At 38.0% G+C, this 15,106-nt stretch overlaps 2 protein-coding genes across 8 annotated transcripts in view; both read right to left on the bottom strand.

Annotated features, from left to right (window-relative positions):
- The window catches only part of LOC141555470 (bifunctional epoxide hydrolase 2-like), a 52,711-nt gene extending 51,979 nt beyond the window's left edge, over positions 1-732 (bottom strand). For 2 of the 3 annotated variants that reach the window (XM_074288381.1, XM_074288382.1), the window contains exon 1: positions 580-732. In XM_074288381.1, coding sequence (XP_074144482.1) covers positions 580-680 — 101 coding nt within the window. In that variant the 5' untranslated portion in view covers positions 681-732. The remainder of the gene's footprint in view (positions 1-579) is intronic. The other variant, XM_074288383.1, reaches the window with a different exon arrangement.
- Positions 733-2,146: 1,414 nt separating this feature from the next.
- The window catches only part of EPHX2 (epoxide hydrolase 2), a 71,631-nt gene continuing 58,671 nt past the window's right edge, over positions 2,147-15,106 (bottom strand). For 4 of the 5 annotated variants that reach the window (XR_012486199.1, XR_012486198.1, XM_074288378.1 and 1 more), the window contains 3 exons: positions 7,433-7,513; positions 4,229-4,287; positions 2,147-3,633 (listed from right to left, as the gene is read on the bottom strand). Coding sequence is in view for 3 of the 5 variants with exons in the window: in XM_074288378.1 (XP_074144479.1) it covers positions 3,555-3,633; positions 4,229-4,287; positions 7,433-7,513 (219 nt within the window). In the remaining 2 variants the exon portion in view is untranslated. Of the gene's footprint in view, positions 3,634-4,224; positions 4,288-7,432; positions 7,514-15,106 lie in introns of those variants that run through there. The other variant, XM_074288380.1, reaches the window with a different exon arrangement.

The raw sequence follows: 15,106 nt of genomic DNA, 5'->3' as shown, positions 1-15,106 counted from the left end.
AGCAGTCCCTGCCCTCAAGGAGTTTACAAGGGAATACAACTCATACAAAATAGTGGGCCTGGACTCCAGAAGCTGGGGAGTCAGGAAAGAACGCCTGCAGGAGGATGAATTTGAACTGAACTTGGAAGGAAAGGAGGAATAACAAGAATCAAGGAGCCAACGTATTCTCTTTTTAAGTGGTCAGCGGGGGCAAAGGCACGTGGGAGAGGGCAACTGCAAAGTGGGAAGTATTAGTAAGATCAGTTTCTTTTATTTACGATTACTTTTTCTATGCTTAATCTAAAACAAACAAAAAAAAGAGTTTACATTTTAAAATCTCGCTTAAAGAACAATACAAATATACGGAATTCTTAGAATATAATTTAGTTTAAAGTTGTAGTGCATTGTGTTTCGGGGGCAAGGCCTTTAACACCTAAAATCGCTACCCCTTGCTAGACTATTTGGGCGAAGGGGACCGGGGAAGTTCCAGGCGGCACGCAGCCCAGACTCCAGCGTGGTCGGTAGTCCAGGCACGGGGCTCCATAGGCCAGGCTGCCGCCCCGTGCAAGCAAGCGAGTGAGCGAGCCTCGCGCTCCCTACCTGGGCAGGGCCAGGGCCTCCTCGGTCTGGCTGAAGATGACGTTCGGGGAGGGCCGCACCAGCACTCCGCCGAGGTGGAACAGCGCCGCGCGCTGCCCCATCGCTGCCGCTACTCCGAGCTCCGGCGCTGGGTACCACTTTCTGCCTCCTCCTCCCCTCGCCACCCCGCTTGCTATTCTCATCACAGAACATCCCTGGCCACTCTTAATACAGTTTTTGTCCCAGCTCCGCCCGCTGGAGTCCCGCCACGTGGGCGAGGCCAATGCCAGGCTTTTCCTCCTATTTTAAAATAAAGCTTTTTTTCCTCCCTCTCTGAAACTTCCAATCTAGTGCTCAGTCTAGCTTCAACTCGTAGAGACGTAATGAACCGCCCGGGCGAGCTTTCCTCCCGGCACCAGCCCGCTTACAACAGCCTTTATTCTTTGGCCTTTGGGTCCAGGCCACTAGGGGCTCTGAGTGGGAGGGGATGGAAATGCTCAGCCCAGAGAGGACGGCACTGAGCGCCGGCCTGGGAGTCAGGAACCCCCGCCGCTCCTCTGCCCCGGGGGCACGCTCTCTCCTACGGTCTGTAAAACCGACACGTTTCTAGGAGGATTCCATTCCATAGGCTGGTGAACAGCAGTTCATCTGAATTACATTCATCAGTTCAAAGGTTCATCTAATTATATTCATCAGAATAATCAGATAGGGAGGGCTGGGTGTGTAGTGAAGACTTGGCACCCTCAGCCCGGCTGACTCCTCTGCATTGGTGATAGGGGGTTCGTTTCTACGAGAAAATATCCCTGTACTAATCAAAACAGACCAAACAAGACATGTGTATGCATGACACTGCGGGAGGTACTGCACACAGAATGAATCTATGATTTCCTTGTGACAGGAAGTTCCTTGGGGAAGAAACTCCTCCACTAATATGGTTAGGCCCCTTCTCTTCGATTAAGACAAGTCTTTTTTCCAGTCCCCTGTGACTCTGTGATCTCATGTGGTGTTTTCTTGGCAAAAAGGTCGGACTGGTTTACCATCTCCTTCTCCAGCTCATTTTAGAGACAAAGAAACTGAGGCAACTAGGGTTAAGTGCCTTACCCAGGGTCATACAAGCTAGTAAGTTTCTGAGATGGATTTGTTTTAGGAGTTCCGTTTCCAGGCCTGGGGCTCAATGCACTATAGCAACTCCTATAGGTGCTGCTCTTGCCACTACAGCACATTAAGATGCCAAACTTGATCTTCCCTGGGCTCTCCAGTTCCTAATCAGAGGATAACCTGGAGCAAGCTGACTAGCTTGGAAGAAGTCCTGAAGAGATGGTCACTAAATAGATTTCTGTGCAAGGCCAGACCAACCTCAGGTCAAAACCGAGGTTCTTTATTTTGCTTGACATGAATCCCAAGAGTCAAGTCGTCTCCTCTGTATTCCGCTTACTTTCTGATGTGCCATAATCACAAGTTCAGAGCCTTCCCCTAACCCAAATTCACAGAAGGCGTCTCCTCTCCCCTTGGGCCCTTCATCAATGATTTCATTCCATGCACGGATCTGGCATCTATTTGTCTTCTAAACAAAGCAAACTCAATGTTGTGTCTTTAAAAAAAATTTTTTATTGTAGTCACAACCATGATTAACAAGTTAATTTGTAACTATTAAACATTCAAAGTATAAGTCCCAGTTTTACCTCCAACTTATATTTCAAAAGTAATCAGGAGACCTTACTCATTTAGTAGTTTCTTTATCCTGCAGAATTCACCCTATTTTAAATTTCCTAATTGATATTTATGCTACATGAAAGAATCAAGAGAGATTATGTAGTCCATTTCTCACTGGATGAGGTTCAGAAAGATTGGATAACTTGTCCAAATTCATTCAGCTATGAAGCGGCTGAGCTGCAACTGGAACCCAGGAGCTTCTGACTTCTGAGCCAGTTGATAATGATTACTTTTTTTCAGTTCAACTTTTAAAATTAAATCAATATTATTTAATGGCAACCACCTATTTTATTTAATAATTATCACCTATTCTAATTACTATCATAAGGAAGAAAGTGTTCATAAGCATGATTCAAATAGCTTCCTATCTTTGCTCATTAAATGTGAACATCAAATGTAGCAAGAGTTGGCACATTTCCCTTCCCTCCCCCTTTTTTCAGAGCTGAAAACTTTATTTCTAGTGTGTGCTATAGCTGTTGTTTGTCCTTCATTCTCTCAGAGGACCATGACATCAGGGAGGTGATAGCATGACGTGTGAGTTAAACTGAAGGAAGGTTGTGCAAAGTCACCAGGCTCATTTTCTTCTCCAAAGCCAGGAGTACAGCAGCAATATACAGATCAAAAAAACTGAAGGTGGCCTGAGTTGCAGTTGGAGAACCTGGCTATTTTAAGCTAGGTTCTTTAATAGATTGCAGTTTGATAAGAGGCAAGCCCATTCAGTAATAAAAACCAGGTCAGTATGTATAAGATTTTTTGGTTTTCTGGCTCAAAAAGAAACAATTGTCATACATTCACTCAGAGCCAACCATGGGCCAAACAATGACCAAGACTGAGCCTGGGACCTATTATTGATCAATCAATGAAAGACAGAGTGATTTATATTTAAAGCATGTTCTCAGCCTGTAAATCCCAAGATATCTTGTAAGGTTTCTGTGATGAAAATGTAAATTCCTTTGAGCAGAGCATAAGGAATATGAGGCCCTATGTGGGCAGAGGGAGGGAAGAGTAAGAAGAAACAATGCAAAGAAAAGCAGGTGCTGTGTTGTCCAACTGGCCATCTCCAGTTGGGTCCTCAGGAGGATTGGCTCCTACTCCTCCTGGCAAAAGTGCTTGTTTCTGTGCAAGAAGAGAAGGAAGCACTGCTGCCTTTCTGCTACATTAGCTTTGCATAATGAGGTTGATTAAAGTGGGTGGATGGTAGAGAAAGCCATCATTTGATAGGAGTAATCTCTCTATATGAAAGTTAGAGGTGTTTCCAGAAACACACACACAATCATCCCACATCAGAGCATGGAGGTCACATGTGGATTCTTGGCCACTTCTTTCAGCCACTCAATGAGGATCTGATTCACCTCTCTTGGCCTGCAAGGGAAAAAAAAGCTGTCAAGAATTCTGCTGATGCCTTTTGCTCCAGTTGGAATCAGTGATAGAACTTGGGCACAGTTAAGACCAGTTAAGATAAACAATGCCTGAATAAAACTTAGTAAAGAACAGGAAATTTACAATTCTACACACTCAATCCTAATCAGAATGATCAAGTTGCCCTTTATGCAGGGAACCTTAGTGCAGGTTCCTCTCTCCTCTGCTCCCCCACCCCAATAGCTTTTAGGACATCCTCTATCTCACACTATGTACATGATACTCATTTTTAAACTTGATCTTTTCAACAATCAAGTGATGTAAATAATATCATTCCAATTTTGGTAGGATATTAGAATTGGAAGGAATTTTGGAGATTATTTAATCTAAACACTTCCTTTACAGTGGAAGAAACTGAAGCTTTGAAAGGTCAAAGTGACTTGCCCAGGATTACACAGCTAGGCAGTTTTAGACCTAGGGTCTGAACTGCCAGGGGTGGGAGAAGATGTTGGGGAAGGGAGTATTTAGTTCTGAATTCAGTACTCATTCCACTTTAAACCACAGATACCTCCCAAGGAACTGTACAGTTTCTCCTTACTTTTCCATTTGAGTCCAGTGTCCACAGTCCTCAATATTTCTCCGTGTCAGGTTGGGAATCTGAAAGAAAGAATCACCAAAATGATAGGAAGCCATTTTATTTCTGAATGTAGAAGCTGAACATAAATCTGCCTTCCTGACTATGAGAATGGCAATGAAGGCAGAGGCAAGTTATTTTGGTAGAAGTCACACTGCTTTCTAGTCTCTTTGACTAGAGGTGTCAAACTCATATAGATTCTAATATACATTCACTTAGAAAAAAATAATTAAACATTACTTATATTGTACAATATTTTTTTTATTTTGTTAAACATTTCCTAATTGCATTTTAACTTGATTTACACTGTACTGTAAGTCAAGTGTTTGACATTTCTGCTCACAAAGCATATCTTTCTTTATTTGGTCCAAATAAGCATTATTTGTCATTAAATAGATTGTGTATCTATTGTAATAAGCTTTAACTCTAATTCCAGGATATCAGGTCCAGACTTCAGGCTCTGAAGTCAGGAAAACCTGATTTCAAATCTAGCCTTGACATTTACTAGCTGTGTGATTCTAGCAAGTTAATTAACCTTCTTTGCCTCAGTCTCCTCATCTGTAAAATGAGCTGGAGAAGGAAATGGCAAACCTTTCTAATAACTTTGACAAGAAAGCCCTAAATGAGGTTTTGTGAAGAATCAAAAATAACTAGACAATTACAATGACGATCTCTTTCCACAAATCTTTATGGACCTCTCTCTATGTTTAACTTGACTCAGTTTGATTCCAATTTTGTTGCAGCAAGTATGAACACTGATCACAAAAGATATGGATGAAGACAGAAAATTTTGAGCCACATAAAGCTGATCTGGGGAGGAACCCAACTAATCACCATTATCCTTCTTTGTAAAGTCCTTGGACAGGGTAAAATATCTGGAGAAAGAACTATGCCTTTCTCCCCCCATGTTTTTTTTTTTTTTAAATATTAGGCACTGTCTTTTAAAACTTACATAATGATTTTACAAGTATAAAATCATACAAAGGGGCACAGTGGATAGAACATTAGTCTTGGAGTCAGGAAGATCTGAATTCAAATTTGGCTTCAGATATGCTATATGACCTTGGGCAAGTCACTTAATCCTATTTGTTTCAGTTTTCTCATTGGTACAGTGAGCTAGAGAGGAAAATGGTGAAGTCCTCCAATATTGTTGCCAAGAAAATCTTAAATGGGACATAACTGAAAAACAACTGACCAACAATAAACAACATAATATCCTGCCCCTCAGCACAGGGTGGGGGTCTGAGGTCATGGAGGGGAGAATGTGTGGGGTTTTATCTTTAAATCAGCATAGGTTCAAGTAGGCCAGTCAGCTACTATCATTATTTGTGGTCACAATTTCAGTGATGTATGGAGCGGGTTTTGGCCCTAATTCACCATAACAAAACCATTATCACCATGAATGAAATTATGTGGCACTTTGAGGTCTGTAAGGTAGATTATTTCCTTTGATCTTTACAACAATCCTATGACATAGGTGTCATTATTATATCAACTTTACAAATGGTCAAATAGTCTCTCAGAAGGTTAAGGGACCTGTTGGGGTCACACAGCTAGTGAGTGAGACAGCATTTGAACTTGGGTCTTCCTGCCTTCAAGATCAGTTCTCTGCCCACTAAGAAGAAAGTATATCCCTGACTTCACATATGTGCCTGCTCTCCCTTCCTTGCATTTTCTGGGCGGAGGTAGCTACAATGTAGGCAGATTAAGTGGGCAAACCAAATGGTTTTTGAAAAAAATATTTCTAAATAGATTTGAGAACTCCCAGTGAGAAAATATCATGCACCAATGAAGACAGCTAACTTTCCTGCAGCTTTCAGTCTTTCAGAGTCGCCTGGGGTGAAAAGCTTGGCCAGTGACCTGCCCAGAGTCAATTAGTGTCAGATATGGGACCCAGGTCTCTCTAGGAACTTAGGGGAAGGTAAATAAAGCAAGAATGGAGTGCTAGGCCCAGAGTCAGGAAAATCTGAATTCAAATTTGACCTCAAGACATTTTTTTATTGTATAACCCTGAACAAGTTTTACTTATCTCAGTAACCTCATATATGAAATGGGAACCATGATATTTTCCAGGAATGCTGTGAGAGACCACAGCCTTTCTTTCTTCCTCACTTCCTTCCAATCTTCCTTTTTTTGTCCTTCTTTCCCTCCTTTTTTCTTTCTTTTCTTCTTCTTTCCTTCCTGATTACAAGGTTGACCCTCTATCTGTTATGACATGATGCCTCTTATTTCTTCCTACATTAGTCAACAGAAATTCCTGAGCACACCCTCTACAAAGTATTCTGGGGACAGAAAGAAATAAGTTATGGCTGTGCTCTTCAGTACTTCTTTAGGGATCATTCTGCATCCCTAGTACATGAGCCTTTGGAGTTTTGTGAGTTGCTAGAACAGAGTATTTCCCAAGCACCCTGTAGCCCACTTGGAGTGAGCCTCATCAACTCTGGCCATGCTGCTCTTGAATGATACCCAATTTAATCTCTAAGACTCTCCAGTTTGGTAGAACCCTTCTAAGCTTGTGATCCACCAGTATAACCTTCAAGTTCCCCAAGAGAGTCACCTCCTCTTGCTAAAGCAATATTGTCCCTGTAGTAAGCTAAAGTTTTCCTTTAAAAGATACTGAAAATATCCTGTCATATTTAGTTGGCTCAAGGGGACTGATGTAACTTCCCATGGCTTAAAAAAAACACAAGGAGGCAGGATGTTTTCTGCTCCCTGGGGTCTCTGACTGGCACACCACCAGCATGGCCAACACAGAGAGAAGAAATCTGGTCAAATTAAACAATACTGTATCCTTGCTCAATATCCTTCCCCGGATATAATTACTTAAAACTCCTCTTAATAACTATATAATCTACAGGTGTTTCTTTTCATTTCAATCTGAACCAAGTTAGGCCTGTCTATCAACACCTCCAGTATGTCATGAAGCACTGAAAAGGTCTTTCATAAATGGAACATGCCCTCAAGATGTCCATCTTGGCAGATGATTCAAATGAACTTTAAAATTACTTCACTTCCTGCATGTTATCATGCCCTGTGATAACCAGCTCGCCTTCTCCTTTAGCTTCTGTCACTCCATCTGGAGGCATGCTTTTCTCTTGGACAGTTCTTTTTCTTTCACAGAGTGCTTCCCATCACACCCCACCTTGATTTTGTGCCCAGGACACTTACCCACTTCTCCATGTGCTTGGAAAATTTGGGAAGGAGAATCTTGTCTTCCTCAGCTGTGACCATAAGTGCCGGAATCAAGATCTGGGGACAGAGTATAAAAAGCATTTGGAGGAAAAGGAAAGAGACTTGGGAATAGACTTTTCATTCTACAGTTTCATAGTTTAAAATCTCCCTTAATTGTATTTGAAAGGGATGTAAAGAGAAAGGTCTCAAGAGTTATGTCAGGGCAGCATGAGGGGCCCAGACAAGGTCGGTATCTCCAACCCCAGCTTTGGGGTTGTGCGTGATGGGATATGTCAGAGTATTCTAGGTACAAGGGTAATCTGAGCAAAGGTACACAGATGAGAAATGGAGTGTCAAAAGAAGAGATGGAATGCCATATATAAAGAAGGTCAATGTGACTGAAGTGCCCTTAGTATATATAAAGGGAGTAACATAATTGGGCTGAAAAGGTAGGTTTGACCAGTGGTGAAGGTCGTTACAAGAACAAAGAACTTTATATGTGATTGTCAAGATAATAGGGAACCACTACAGTTTACTGAACACAGGAAAGAAATTTGGACTCAGTATCATAGAGATCTGACACTCATCTGCATGGGTAAGATAATTGAACTTAGTTCTGAATTGCTGAAATTGTTTTCCATAACTTTTTGTGAACATGCCTCTGTCTACTCTGCTCCTGTAACTACTGTTTTTTTTTCCTGTGAATAATCCTTTGGCTTTTTAAGGATATGTTTCAATAAACCCTTTATGCCTCATGCATAAAGCCTTGTCATCAGTTTGCCTGATCTGGCACTTGGTCCATCATCGCCTAAGCCCTGTCAATACCACATACCAACTTAACCCTAGTTCCCTTTTCTGTCTCCATCCTAAAATGCCCAACACAGTCAGGAATCAGTTTTGGTTCTGTGAGAGGATAAGCACTCTTCCAACCCTGACAATCTCTGACCATGGACTTCCACACCTGTTAGGAAGATTCTCAAGTATAAATTTCAAAGGATGAGGACTTGGAGGAAGACCTGTTAGTAAAGGGGAAGAAGCAATGGTTTAAAGTCAGAGGACCTGTGTTTCCAAACTTCTGATGCTCACTACATATAAGACCTTAAAGTCTCTGGGTCTTAGTTTTATATCTGCAAAATGAGGGATTTAGACTAGATGGCCTCTAAAGCCCCTTCTGGCTCTAAGATCCTAAGAAGCAAGAACCCTTGAGAAGCCTAGCCATACATGAAATATGTTATTTTGTACCTTTACTCACTCTGATAATTCATTCTTAGACTTGTAGATTGTGATATATTATAGAAATAAGGATAATGACTATGTTCCCTGGTCTCATGGAATTTTCCTCAAATTATATAAAAATGACATTTGGATTCCAAAATTGTAAAAGTTTCAAAGTATGCTAAGGAAAAAGAAAGACTGAAGACTTCAAGCTTTAATCAAGAAGTCACAATGAACCAAAGGATGAAACAAAAGACTATCTCCAACTATCTTGTTCTCTTTCAAGCAAGACATACTGAGCATGTGGTTCTTTGACATTTTGTAGGGAATATGTCAAGAGAATAATTAGCATTCTGAAATCCAAGCTGAATCAGAAACAATTAAGATCCATATAATGCCAATTTTTTTTAGCTTGCTTCAATCTACGTTCAATCTTTTTTTAAAAATATATTTATTTACTATTTTCCCCCAGTTTCATTCAAAACAAAAATATTTTTACATTTGTTTTTAAAATTTTTGAGTTCTAGATTTTCTCCTCTATCCCCATCCACAAGTAAGAAACCTCTTATGAAGTAATGCAAAACATTTCCATAAAAGTCAAGAGGTGAAAAAAACACATAGATCTCCCACCCTAATGAAAATAAAAACCCTCAAGAAAGATTAAGCTAAAACACAGAGAAAGAAAGAGAGAAAGCTTCAATCTATATTTGAACACTCATATATATTTGAAGACTGGGTATGGACTCAGTTCCCTTTATGTTTGAGAAATGAGGGCTTTTCAGAGAAACTTGCAATTGCTGATAACTGTATTCCCCCCCCCAATTTATTCTCTCTCTCTCTCCCCCTCTCCTTTCACCCTGTTCCTCCTCAGAAGTGTTTTGTTACTGAGCACTCCCTTCCCCTAATATACTCTTTCTTTTATATATATTTTCTAACTGCCATAATAATGAGAAAATTTTAAAGAGTTACAAGCATCATCCTCTAGTCTATCTCTCACATCTGTGGAGAAGGAAGGAATTTATGGCCAAAGAACTAGAGTATATTATAACAATCAAAATAAATAATTTTGATTATATTAAATTAAAAAGTTTTTGTACAAACAAAACCAATGCAAACAAGATTAGAAGGGAAGCAGAGAACGGGGGAAAATCTTTTACATCTAAGGGTTCTGATAAAGGCCTCATTTCTAAAATACACCAAAAACTTGATTCAAATCTATAATAATATGCACCATTCTCCAAGTGATAAATGGTCAAAGGATATGAACAAACAATTTTCAGATGAATAAATTAAAACCATTTCAATCACTATTGTGAGTAATTAATTGTAATTAACAGTGATCAAATCACTATTGATTAGAAACATGCAAATTAAGACAACTCTGAGGTACCACTATACACCTCACAGATTGGCTAAAACGACAGGAAAATTTAATGATAAATATTGGAAGGGATGTAGGAAAACTGGAACACTAGTACATTGTTGGTGGAGTTGTGAACTGACTGAACTGTTCTGGAGAGCAATATGGAACTAAACCCAAAGGGCTTTAAACTATGCATATCCTTTTATATAGCAATATCTCTACTTGCCTGCATCCCAAAGAGATCATAAAAAAGAGAAGAGGACCTACATAGGCAAAAAAACATTTGTAGCAATTTTTTTTGTAGTTGCAAGAAAATGGAAACTGAATGAATGCCCATCACCTGGAGAATGACTGAATAAGTTATGGTATATGAATGTAATGGAATATTATTGTTCTATAAGAAATGAACAGGAGGATGATTTCAGACAGGCCTGGAGAGACTTACATGAACTGATGCTAAATGAAGTGAATAGAACCAGAGAACATCATACACAGAAACAAGATATGATACCAATTATGATATGATTGACATGGTTCTTTTCAACAGTGAGGTGATTCAGGCCCATTTAAATGGATTTGTGATGGAGAGAGCCATCTGTATCCAGAAAGAGAACTGTGGGGACTGAGTGTGAATCACAACACAGTATTTTCACCTTTTTATTGTTATTTGTTTACTTTTTGTTTTTTTCCTCTTCCCCTTTTGATCTGATTTTTCTTGTGCAAAATATGTATAGAAGAATTGCACATTTTTAACATATATATTTAACACATATTGTATTTACTTTCTAAGGGGGGGTGGGAAGAAATAAGGGAGAAAAAAAACGGAGCACAAGGTTTTGCAAAAATGAATGTTGAAAACTATCTATACATATATTTTGAAAATCAAATTTTCTATTCAGGTATGGTTTTTCATAACAAAAATTTAAAAATTCTCTATTTCATTGAATGACCACCTTTTCCTCTGAACGATTATATTCAGTTTTTCTGGATAGGTGATTCTTGGCTATAATCCTAGTTCCACTGCTCTCCGGAATATCATATTCCAAGCCCTTTGGTCCTTTAATATAGAAGCTGCTAAATCTTGTGTTATCCTGACTGTGGCACCACTATACTTGAATGGTTTCTTTCTAGATGCTTGCAATATTTTCTCCTTGACGTTGACCTTTGGGAGTTCCATAATTTGGTTATAATATTCCTGGGAGTTTTCATTTTTGGATCTCTTTCAGGAAGTTATTCACTGGATTCTTTCAATTTTCTATTTTACCCTCTAATGCTAGAATATCAGGGGTTTTCCTTGAAAATTTCTTGAAAGATAATGGCTCTTTTTTTGATCATGACTTTCAGGAAGACCAATAATTTTTAAATTATCTTTCCTGGATCTATTTTCCAAGCCAGTTGTTTTTTCCAATCAGATATTTGACATTTTTCCTATTTTGTTTTTTGTTTTTTTTTGGTTTTGCGTTATTGTATCTTGATTCCTCATAAAATAATTAGCTTCTATTTGCTCAATTCTTTTTTTTAAAAGAATTATTTTCCTCAGTGAGCTTTTGTACCTCCTTTCCCAACTGGCCCATTTTGCATTTTTTTTTCATGATTAAATCTTTTTTTTCTTTTTTATTAATTTTTATAATTATAACATTTTCTTTGACAGTACATATGCATAGATGATTTTTTTTTTACAACATTATCCCTTGTACTCCCTTCTGTTCCGAGTTTTTCCCCTCCGTCCCTCCACCCCCTCCCCTAGATGGCAGGCATTCCCATACATATTAAATATCTTTTAGTATATGCTTGGTACAATACATATGTGCAGAACCGAATTTTGTTCTTGTTGCTGTTGCAAAGGAAGGATTGTATTCGGAAGGTAAAAATAATCTGGGAAGAGAAACAAAACAAAACAAAACAAAAAAACAATGCTCACAGTTTACACTTATTTCCAGTGTTCCTTTTCTAGGTGTAACTGATTCTGTCCATCATTGATCAATTGGAATTGGGTTAGCTCTTCTTTATGTTGAAGATTTCCACTTCCATCAGAATACATCCTCATATAGAATCATTGTTGAATTGTATAATGATCCCCTAGTTCTGCTCGTTTCACTTAGCATCAGTTGATGTAAGTTTCTCCAAGCCCCTCTGTATTCCTCCTGTTGGTCATTTCTTACAGAACAATAATATTCCATGACATTCATATACCATAATTTATCCAACCATTCTCCAATTGATGGACATCCATTCTTTTTCCAGTTTCTAACCACTATGAAAAGGGCTGCCACAAACATTTTGGCACATACAGGTCCCTTTCCCTTTTTTAGTATTTCCTTGAGATATATGCCCAGAAGTAGCACTGCTGGATCAAAGGGTATGCACAGTTTGATAACTTTTGGGGCATAATTCCAGATTGCTCTCCAGAATGGCTGGATTCTTTCACAACTCCACCAACAATGCATCAGTGTCCCAGTTTTCCCACATCCCCTCCAACATTCATCATTATTTGTTTCTGTCATCTTAGCCAATCTGACAGGTGTGTAATGATATCTCAGAGTTGTCTTAATTTGCATTTCTCTGATCAATAGTGATTTGGAACACTCTTTCATATGAGTGGAAATAGTTTCAATTTCATCATCTGAAAATTGTCTGTTCATATCCTTTGACCATTTATCAATTGGAGAATGGCTTGATTTCTTATAAATTAAAGTCAATTCTCTGTATATTTTGGAGATAAGGCCTTTATCAGAACCTTAAACTGTAAAAATGTTTTCCCAATTTGTTACTTCCCTTCTAATCTTGTTTGCATTAGTTTTGTTTGTGCAGAAACTTTTTAATTTGGTGTAATCAAAATTTTCTGTTTTGTGATCAATAATGGTCTCTAGTTCTCCCTTGGACACAAACTCCTTCCTCCTCTACAAGTCCAAGAGGTAAACCATCCCATGTTCCTCCAATTTATTTATGATTTCATTCTTTATACCTAAATCTTGGACCCATTTTGATCTTATCTTAGTATGTGGTGTTAAGTGTGGGTCCATGCCTAGTTTCTGACATACTAATTTCCAGTTTTCCCAGCAGTTTTTGTCAAATAATGAATTCTTATCCCAAAAGTTGGGATATTTGGGTTTGTCAAACACTAGATTGCTACTTTTATTCACTATCTTGCCCTGTGAACCTAACCTATGCCACTGATCAACTAGTCTATTTCTTAGCCAATACCAAATGGTTTTGGTGACTGTTGCTTTATAATATAGTTCTAGATCAGGTACAGCTAGACCACCTTCACTTAATTTTTTTTCATTACTTCCCTTGAAATTCTTGACGTTTTGTTGTTCCATATGAATTCTGTTGTTATTTTTTCTAGGTCATTAAAATAGTTTCTTGGGAGTCTGATTGGTATAGCACTAAATAAATAGATTACTTTAAGGAGTCTTGTCATCTTGATTATATTTGCTCACCCTATCCAAGAGCACTGAATGTCTTTCCAATTATTTAAATCTAACTATTTTTGTGGCAAGTGTTTTGTAATTTTGCTCATATAATTCCTGACTTTCCTTTGGTAAATATATTCCCAAATATTTTATACTATTGACCGTTATTTTGAATGGAATTTCTCTTTGTCTGTCTTGCTGTTGGATTGTGTTGGTAATGTATAAAAATGCTGAAGATTTATGTGGATTTATTTTGTATCCTGCAACTTTGCTAAAATTCTGAATTATTGCTAATAGCTTTTTAGCAGAGTCTTTGGGGTTCTCTAAGTATACCATCATGTCATCTGCAAAGAGTGATAGTTTGATTTCTTCATTTCCTACTCTAATTCTTGAATCTCTTTCTCGGCTCTTATTGCCAAGGCTAGAGTTTCTAGTACTATACTGAATAGTAATGGGGATAGTGGGCAACCTTGTTTCACTCCTGATCTTACAGGGAAAGGTTCTAGTTTATCACCATTACATATGATGTTTACTGAAGGTTTTAAATATATGCTCCTTATTATTTTAAGGAATAGTCCATTTATTCCTATACTCTCAAGCATTTTTAGTAGGAATGGATGTTGGATTTTATCAAATGCTTTTTCTGCATCTATTGAGATGATCATATGTTTTTTGTTAATTTGATTATTAATATGGTCAATTATACTAATAGTTTTCCTAATATTAAACCAGCCCTGCATTCCTGGTATAAATCCCACTTGGTCATAGTGTATTATCCTGGGGATGATTTTCTGAAGTCTATTTGCTAATATCTTATTTAAGATTTTAGCATCAAAGTTCATTGTGAAAATTGGTCTATAGTTTTCTTTCTCAGTTTTCAATCTACCTGGTTTAGGTATCAGTACCATGTCTGTGTCATAAAAGGAGTTTGGTAGGACTCCTTCAATCCCTATTTTTTCAAATAGTTTATATAGCATTGGAGTTAGTTGTTCTTTAAATGTTTGGTAGAATTCACATGTAAATCCATCTGGTCCTGGGGATTTTTTCTTAGGAAGTTGGTTAATAGCTTGTTCTATTTTTCTGAGATGGGACTATTTAGACTACTTACTTCTTCCTCTGTTAATCTGGGCAAGCTATATTTTTGAAGGTATTCTTCCATTTCATTTAAGTTATCGAAGTTATTGAGATAAAGTTGAGCAAAGTAGCTCCTAACTATTGTTCTAATTTCCTCTTCATTAATGGTGAGTTCTCCCTTTTCATTTTCAAGACTAACAATTTGCTTTTTTTCTTTCCTTTTTTTAATCAGGTTTGCTAAGGGTTTGTCTATTTTGTTGTTTTTTTTCATAGAACCAACTCTTAGTTTTATTAATTTTTTACTTTCAATTTTATTAATCTCACCTTTTATTTTTTGAATTTCAAGTTTTGTGTTTGTCTGGGGGTTTTTAATTTGTTCCTTTTCTAGCAATTTTAGTTGTAAGCCCAATTCGTTGGCCCTCTCTTTCTCTATTTTATGCAAGTAGGCCTGTAGAGATATAAAACTTCCCCTTATTACTGCTTTGGCTGTATCCCACAACATTTTGGTATGATGTCTCATTATTGTCATTTTCTTGGGTGAGGTTATTAATTATGTCTATGATTTTCTGTTTGACCCAATCATTCTTTAGTATAAGATTATTA

The sequence above is a fragment of the Sminthopsis crassicaudata genome, chromosome 2, assembly GCF_048593235.1.
Source record: "Sminthopsis crassicaudata isolate SCR6 chromosome 2, ASM4859323v1, whole genome shotgun sequence".
NCBI lineage: Eukaryota > Metazoa > Chordata > Mammalia > Dasyuromorphia > Dasyuridae > Sminthopsis > Sminthopsis crassicaudata.
The sequence above is the reverse complement of the archived record's forward strand: the minus strand, read 5'-3'. Positions and strand labels throughout refer to the sequence as shown.